The 8,424-nt window shown below is 40.8% G+C and overlaps 1 protein-coding gene across 4 annotated transcripts; it reads right to left on the minus strand.

Annotated features, from left to right (window-relative positions):
* Positions 1 to 1,855: 1,855 nt before the first annotated feature.
* On the minus strand, positions 1,856 to 7,625 carry LOC147322683 (uncharacterized). 4 transcript variants are annotated; one of them, XM_086307047.1, is made up of 12 exons: positions 7,470 to 7,625; positions 6,964 to 7,261; positions 6,590 to 6,742; positions 5,525 to 5,601; positions 4,986 to 5,316; positions 4,523 to 4,762; positions 4,242 to 4,365; positions 4,020 to 4,125; positions 3,682 to 3,920; positions 3,431 to 3,586; positions 3,139 to 3,250; positions 1,856 to 3,049 (listed from the first exon to the last, which is right to left on the minus strand). In XM_086307047.1, the coding sequence occupies exons 1-11, from the start codon at positions 7,542 to 7,544 to the stop codon at positions 3,163 to 3,165; spliced, it is 1,887 nt and encodes a 628-aa protein (XP_086163173.1). In that variant the 5' UTR covers positions 7,545 to 7,625; the 3' UTR covers positions 1,856 to 3,049; positions 3,139 to 3,162. The 4 variants fall into 4 exon arrangements, with proteins under 4 accessions (XP_086163173.1, XP_086163171.1, XP_086163174.1 ...); XM_086307045.1 differs by having other exon boundaries at positions 2,520 to 3,049; positions 3,139 to 3,333; XM_086307048.1 differs by having other exon boundaries at positions 2,523 to 3,049; positions 3,139 to 3,333; positions 6,590 to 6,661.
* Positions 7,626 to 8,424: the final 799 nt, after the last annotated feature.

The raw sequence follows: 8,424 nt of genomic DNA on the forward strand, positions 1-8,424 counted from the left end.
CGTATATACGCAGCTAATCAATGTCGTTGACAGGCTCTGACAGCGTCCTTATGTGCCGACACCGGTGTTTTAGCGAGCAAAGCGGCGTGGCGACGTTTAGTGTGTGTCAGAACAATGAGGCGACTGCTGAGTGTTACAGGTGTTACAGCAGTGACACATCTGCTGCTGTCAGGCCTGCAGGTATCAGGCTGTTGTTCTCCTTCATCTCATAGTTGACAGAAATTATTTTTGGAGTGGCACAAATAATTTGTGTGGCATCAGATTTGATGCAATTTGATGATTGTTCTCTAAATAATTTAAAATGTTTATTTAAAAAAACGCCTTGGCTGCATTTTTAGGTAAACAGCTGCAAAAAACTTTGTTGTTTGCATAACTCAGTTACTTTTTTGAAGAACTATATAATTAATTACCCAACATTGGTCATTATTTACTGTATTTTGCAGACAGAGTTACAGACTCTCTCCCAGACCACAGACTCATAATACAAGTCAGAGCTTTATGAAAAAAAAAAACAAAAGAAACTTGTGTTTTCAAAATTGGAGTTCAAGTTATTTTTACTTCCAATAGCGTTAACATGCTACACAGGTCATGAACAAGATTTTTTTGTTTTGTTTTTTTAAATTTTCATTGTAAGTGGGCTAAAATAGTTAATTAAAAGTAGTCTAACATAAATGTAAATGCTGTAATTTTATTATTTTAATAAACCATGTAACTTGCATGGATTCAATGCTGGCGTCACCACAGTGCACACGTCTGCTGTTGCTCACAGTGGTCCAAGGGATCGCTCAGGGAGTTTCTGTGTTCGCTCAGACACATGAAAAATTAGAGGGAACATTGGGTGCGGGTATACCGGATACGGGTGGCTTTTTTTTTTCTTGAGATGTCATACACTTTGGATTCTAGCCAATCATTTTACGTTTCCGAGGATAGTAGGCGGGTCCAGGTACGTATGTTCTTTGAGAGCAGAGCTACAGATTAAATGTCCAAGGCAAAGCGGTCAAAAGTCTGGCTGTACTTCACAGCAAAATATGCAAACTCAGCAGCAACAAGTGCTTTAAGGTGATACTGTGATACTGTGCAAAGGAAGTAACACCTCGAATCCAATGAAACACCTGGCAACGCAATAGCGTTTTTTTAAAAGCAGAGAAATGCATCGTATTTGATAGCTTGCTGCGAGACTTCACACCGAGCACATCTGCTGCGGGTGGGTTGCCTGTTATTGGACCTGGAGTTAGCAACATCCCCCAAAAACCCGAAGAGGAGAGTCCTGGCCCCTAGCCCTGCCAGTGTAGCAGACGGATGATGATGCAGCAGCAGCCGTTCTTCTCTGCGTGAGGAGCTTAATGTTGTTCGTGTGTAATTTACGTTGAGTAGGCTAACCACGTTATTACATTAATGCATGTAAGGTGAACTAGCAAACACCGTCGTAGTTACATGCGACTGTCTTCTTGTTTGATAGGGCTGCAGAAAAAGCTAACACCGTTATCTTTTTACAAAAAAAACAAACAGCTAAACATGTTTTCCATTATTCACCGGTTCCAAACAAAGTAGGTATGTTGTATCAAAAGAAAAGGCTAACTTGGTTATCATTTTGCAGAAAAAAGAGACTGCTAAAAATAAAAACATAAGAGGTTTTTGGACAAAGTTTGTGTTCTCCATTCTTTAAGCAATTCAATTCAATTCAATTTTATTTATATAGCACCAAATCACAACAAAAGTCGCCTCAAGGCGCTTCATAGATACAGAGAAAAACCCAACAATCATATGACCCCCTATGAGCAGCACTTTGGCAACAGTGGGAAGGAAAAACTCCTGTTTAACAGGAAGAAACCTCCAGCAGAACCAGGCTCAGGGAGGGGCGGGGCCATCTGCTGCGACCGGTTGGGGTGAGAGAAGGAAGCAACGGTTAGAGCACCATTTAAGCACCCGCACAGTTTCAAAAGTACCGGTATCGGATAAAACCTAAACGATACCCATCCCTAAACAGAGTATAGATAAGGAATCTCTCAAATACTTCATAAAATGAGCATGTAGAAAGTGATCTAGCATTCTGAATGTTCACAATGACTCTCAGAGAGAGACCTGCTTCATTTTAAATCAGCCACTCGTGTGCCACGCCCAGAGTGCTGACCATTTGGGATGTGGAAGAAAAAAATCACGCCAAGTCAATGTTCAAAGGCAATGGTCATGGCCAGTAGTGGAACAGAAAAGCTAGTTCTGCCATCAATGGCCTGATGGGCCAGTATGGGATCTATAAAAATGAGAGACAGCTACTCCTCCCTCACCCCACTCAGTATCACTGGTATGAGGTTGAGAAGGGGAAAATGCATACAGGTCAATGCTGAACACATGAGAAGCTACTTTAAGGCATATCACCCAATTTGTAATATTGCTAAACATTTCTTAAGGCAGACGAGTCATGCTGGCTGGGTCAGTGTCATTTTTGTTGTAATTGATGTCTGGTTTGTTCTGTTCCCTAGTGATGGGTAGGGATGGGTACCAGTATCCGGTGTTCTGACATAATCCTTGAAATAGTCATAACACAGTATCCTCAGCAAAGATGAATTAAACAAGTTTTATTTTAATGGAAGTTTACTTCAAGTCTTCAGATTTTTACTGTCTTTTATTTGATTACTTTAAAGTATATGATTACATTAGAGTAATTAAATAAAGACAGTTTTGATGGAGCTCCTGAGCCAGCCCAAGCTCTCTATGAAGACGAGGAAAAACTCCCCTGGGGGGGCCAGACTGACGGGAAGAAACCTCGGGAAAGCCCATTCAAAGAGAGATCCCCTTTCCTGGGATGGCTGGGGGGGGTTACAGGAATTCCAAAACACTGAAATTTAAAGTGGGCCAATTAAAAAAAATTATTTCCTGAAAAAAAGAAAGGTAATTCATACATCACACATAAATGATAACGTCTGAATTGTGTGTGTTTGTGTGTGTGTGTGATAGGCTTATCTCAGCCAAGTGTGATGCTGTAGCTCCTCCAGCGTCGGCCGCGTCTCCGGGACTTTGGTTAAACACGCGTCCAAGAAATCCCGGCAGTCTGGAAAGAAAGGAAAGAGAAAAAACATGAAGATGATAGTTCCAGTGGTCCAAGCCATCAGTCAGTCTTGAAGTGTGACGTTTTCTTACTTTTGGACAGATGTCTTTTGAATTTCAGGCGCTCCACAGGACGCCTGTCTTTTTCAGGCTCTTCTCCACAGGACGCCTGTCTTTTTCAGGCTCTTCTCCACAGGACGCCTGTCTTTTTCAGGGACAATCTTCACCCACAAATTCATAAAGTCCTTGTGAAGGGTCAGTTTCTCAATGATTGTTCGCCCATGGTACCTGTGGAAGATTACAGTTGTCATTAATTTTCATTAATTGTGTAAACTCACAGAAAATAAAACATTGATGCACTTCAAACCCATTTAAAAGTACCCACCTGGCTTCAGGTGCAGCATCCCCTGCCATTCTAGAGGCAGCAATTAGAAATCTTTCAGTGAAGGTTCCTGTTTTCAGGGTGACGGCTGCTCCAAGTTTGTCAGCCAGCTGGTGCAGGTGTTGAGCCGTGCTATTCCTCACTGCAACACAGCGATGGCTGAGCAAGGACAATATTAGACACACAACTCAGTGAACATGATCTCTCTTTCATGTCTTCTAATAAAATCACTACAGCTTCTTCTCTCCTCTTACGTCAGTCCTGTGTTAAACAGAGCGCTCAGAATCCGTCCATGGCTGCAATTTTCCACCATGGCATCAAGCGCCAGATTGACCTCCTGATGTAGAAAGTTGTTGTTGGTCATTGCAAGCTTCAGCAATAGAGCTCGGCCTGTTGTTTCAACTTCTGGGTCCATTGTTCTCTGGAGCTGAATGTAGAGCTCATTGATGGCATGTATGGCCTCAAAGGCTATTGCTGAGCGTTGGTTTTTCACCTAAAATGTGAGTGAAAATCATCAGTTGAGGCTGTAGTATGCACTTGAAGGGAAACTAGCTGCATGAAACGCATATAAGAAACATAAAGTGTGCAATACCTCCTCAATGAGGACCAGACACACTTCATGTAGTTTAGTCTTCAGGATGTCCGAGTGGTGCTTTGCCAGAGACTGAATAGTTTGCAAGCCCTGTCTTTTCTTAATCCTGTATTTACACAACACAACATTGAACACGACTTCAGGAACACCACAAATAACACAGCCACATTATGCAGCACTGTTTCTGTGCAGTATTTAATGTCTCCTTACTACGTTTCTTACCAGTCGTCTGAAGACAGCAGACTAAAGCTGTGGGACAGGCTCTCTACAGGTGTAGCTACAGGCGGGAGTTTGACCCTGCTCTCTCTTGGATTATTCTGACTGCACTGACTGTCTGCTTTCTTGTCTGATAATCAACGAGGTTAGTAAAAAGAAACTGTCATTTCTTCTAATTCGAAGCATGATGCAGTGATTAATTGTTCATTAAAATCTTTTTAAAAAATCTCTTAATTTAAAGTTTGATTATTCAGCATCTTCTACAGTTACTGAGGAAAACCACTTACCGTCTATAGGGACGACTTTTGCACGGCGCAGCAGCGTCCCAGGCCGAGGTCCTCGTTTTTGCGGTATGGGAACTGTTGGAGGTTTTGGAGTCAAAGGCTTTACTGCAGTAAATGTTTTGGTTGGTACTGTGTGTCCAGGTGAGGTTACAATCCCATCCTGGAAATGCTGCAGTTTTTCCAAAATAGGCCCAAATTTGTCTTTTGCTGTCAAGACTCTTATTCCACGAATGACCTTCGTGTCTGTTTAGACAAAAAAATAACTAAATAACTACAAATTGACATCTTACAAAAACAACAATAAACATTTTTCTTCCTGATTTTTTTTTTCTTCAAAAAAGCATATAAAATGAATGGACAGCAAGAATGTGTAATTTAGCATTAAAATAGATAATCTACAGTGTCAAATTTTAAAATCTAAACGAACTGATTAACAGCAGGTGTAACCACTAAAGAAAAGCATCACCTTTGAACCGACCTGCTCCTGAATGTTTAGCAGAGAAAACAGGCAATTGCGATGGACAAGCTGCTCGAGGAGGTGGAGGAACTGGAGTGAGCGGTGTCATCTCAACAGGACTAACAATGAAAGGAATGGCCCTCAGATCACTTGGTGTGTGTGTGTCTGCAGAGCTGAGGCTACTCAGACTTCTTTCAGGGTCCTCCTGATTCCAAAAGGGGTCATCCAAACAGTTCCAGCTTCCCTGGACTATCTCTGGAGAGCCTGCGCATTGCTCAGGTAAAGGTGGGAGTTGCACAGCATAATCTCTGGGTCTCTGTGCGATATGCAATGTGTCTGCCTGTTGAAAGAACACATTTGTCTTACTGCTCTGAGCTTTGTGAAAGTCCAGGATCCTGGACTCTGTGGTGAAGCGCTGACAGTTGCTCTGTCTACAGTGACTTACACAAAAATTACACTGTGCAAAGCAGCAAAATATAACACATCTCTCAGAAACATTTACATTTGATCAGCAGAGAAGTCAAGAATGAGTATGTTTAGTTACTTACATCTCCACCTGTGCGCTTTCTCTGAATCACATCTTCAAAGCGATGGAAAAAGTTATCTGATGTCTTTTCAGACATGCCTGAGATAAAAAGTGAACAAATTGTTTAGAAATAGAAAGTTAGTGAGTGCTGCTCAGTGTGTGAGTGGCAAGTTCTAACTGAGCTGCTCAGTAAATAACTGTTATGATGTGGAACTCACAGAGCATTTTTTGAAAATATTCATATATATACACTATTTTGTGTTTACAAAAATATCAGACATGTCTAAATCAAAGGCAGGTTATGATCTCTAATTATGATCTTTAATCAACAAATTTAAATAGACGTCCTAATCACAGCTTCTAAAACTAGACAACACTATACTGATAAATTCATATAAAACAGCAAAAAGGAGATAAAAGCACTGTCATAAATAGAGAAATAAGTACAGTAAATAAATAAATACAGTTTTTAAAAAATATAGAAAAAAAACATGTGTCATTTGTTACAACGACAACAAAATAGCAGCTTGGACAAAGCTGTTTCTTCAAGCTTCGCCTGCATTTAGGGTCTGCAAACCTCTGTCCCACAGGAAGAAGCTGAAATCCTCCAATAAGGGGTGGGAGTCATTTAAAGTAGAGTAACTCATCCTCTACAACTGCCTAGTATTCAAGGACTCTATGTTAAGATGCTCTAACATGGTACAGTACCTTCAGAAACGCCTCAAATTTCTTACATACTGAAAATTAAATCTCTTCTCAGGAACCTTTTCTCCATTCAGTAGAAGTAGATCTAGTATTCATTTTAAAGTTCTAATGAAGACAGCAGACTAAAGCTGTGGGACAGGCTCTCTACAGGTGTAGCTACAGGCGGGAGTTTGACCCTGCTCTCTCTTGGATTATTCTGACTGCACTGACTGTCTGCTTTCTTGTCTGATAATCAACGAGGTTAGTAAAAAGAAACTGTCATTTCTTCTAATTCGAAGCATGATGCAGTGATTAATTGTTCATTAAAATCTTTTTAAAAAATCTCTTAATTTAAAGTTTGATTATTCAGCATCTTCTACAGTTACTGAGGAAAACCACTTACTGTCTATAGGGACGACTTTTGCACGGGGCAGCAGCGTCCCAGGCCGAGGTCCTCGTTTTTGCGGTATGGGAACTGTTGGAGGTTTTGGAGTCAAAATAGGCCCAAATTTGTCTTTTGCTGTCAAGACTCTTATTCCACGAATGAACTTCGTGTCTGTTTAGACAAAAAATAACTAAATAACTACAAATTGACATCTTACAAAAACAACAATAAACATTTTTCTTCCTGATTTTTTTTTCTTCAAAAAAGCATATAAAATGAATGGACAGCAAGAATGTGTAATTTAGCATTAAAATAGATAATCTACAGTGTCAAATTTTAAAATCTAAACTAACTGATTAACAGCAGGTGTAACCACTAAAGAAAAGCATCACCTTTGAACCGCAATTGCGATGGACAAGCTGCTCGAGGAGGTGGAGGAACTGGAGTGAGCGGTGTCATCTCAACAGGACTAACAATGAAAGGAATGGCCCTCAGATCACTTGGTGTGTGTGTGTCTGCAGAGCTGAGGCTACTCAGACTTCTTTCAGGGTCCTCCTGATTCCAAAAGGGGTCATCCAAACAGTTCCAGCTTCTCTGGACTCTCTGTGGAGAGCCTGCGCATTGCTCAGGTAAAGGTGGGAGTTGCACAGCATAATCTCTGGGTCTCTGTGCGATATGCAATGTGTCTGCCTGTTGAAAGAACACATTTGTCTTACTGCTCTGAGCTTTGTGAAAGTCCAGGATCCTGGACTCTGTGGTGAAGCGCTGACAGTTGCTCTGTCTACAGTGACTTACACAAAAATTACACTGTGCAAAGCAGCAAAATATAACACATCTCTCAGAAACATTTACATTTGATCAGCAGAGAAGTCAAGAATGAGTATGTTTAGTTACTTACATCTCCACCTGTGCGCTTTCTCTGAATCAAATCTTTAAAGCGATGGAAAAAGTTATTTGATGTCTTTTCAGACATGCCTGAGATAAAAAGTGAACAAATTGTTTAGAAATAGAAAGTTAGTGAGTGCTGCTCAGTGTGTGAGTGGCAAGTTCTAACTGAGCTGCTCAGTAAATAACTGTTATGATGTGGAACTCACAGAGCATTTTTTGAAAATATTCATATATATACACTATTTTGTGTTTACATGGCAACGGGAGGAAACAACCCGGCAAAATAACACATGACATATAATATTAATTCAGCAGTGGAGTTCTCTGCCAGGGCATGACTGACATTTATGAACATCGCTGTGAGGCATTTTATCACTCTTGGAGCCATATAGAAAATATTGCAGCTCCTCTCCCTGTCAGATAATGGCACTAATTTCACCAGCATGGTTTAAACCTCTGTGACTGCTGAAGGGCAAGAATTACTGGTTCTTTGTGCGTCTTAATCCTTACCAAATAATGAGAAAAAGTCTGTCATTTTTCACGGCTTATAATTCAAAAGGTGGGCTTTTTCAAACCCCACATTAAAACAAATGTTTCTTTTTTTGGCATGTATTCATTTATTTATTTATTTTTGATGCATCATTCCAAAGTAGTTATGCAATATAGAAAAACATCTGCAATGAGGTAACCAAGAAGGTCACCAAGGGACAGTCGCCATGGCATTTTGTCCTGATTGTGTCAAGAGCGTGGCTGTAAGCATAAAGGAAGAAAAATTCCATCCATCCATTCGCTTCCGCTTATCCTTTTCAGGGTCGCGGGGGTCACTGGAGCCTATCCCAGCTGTCATAGGGCAAGAGGCAGGGTACACCCTGGACAGGTCGCCAGTCTATCGCAGGGCTAACACATAGGGACAGACAACCATTCGCACTCACATTCATTTGCACATTCACACCTAGTGACAATTT

The sequence above is a fragment of the Aulonocara sp. 'chitande type north' Nkhata Bay genome, linkage group LG9 (genome assembly GCF_057382095.1).
Source record: "Aulonocara sp. 'chitande type north' Nkhata Bay isolate Kocher_YH1m ecotype deep benthic linkage group LG9, A_spYH_male_GT1.1, whole genome shotgun sequence".
NCBI lineage: Eukaryota > Metazoa > Chordata > Actinopteri > Cichliformes > Cichlidae > Aulonocara > Aulonocara sp. 'chitande type north' Nkhata Bay.

What these genes read in the sequence shown, in the direction of transcription:
- LOC147322683 (XM_086307045.1), bottom strand. Translation starts at nt 7,544, where the DNA reads ATGTCTGAAAAGACATCAAATAACTTTTTCCATCGCTTTAAAGATTTG. An exon ending in CTGCTGTCTTCAGACGACTG is followed by an intron (nt 4,126 to 4,241) that starts GTAAGAAACGTA and finishes GTGTAAATACAG; the next exon opens with GATTAAGAAAAGACAGGGCT. An exon ending in GATGCTGCACCTGAAGCCAG is followed by an intron (nt 3,334 to 3,430) that starts GTGGGTACTTTT and finishes AATCTTCCACAG; the next exon opens with GTACCATGGGCGAACAATCA.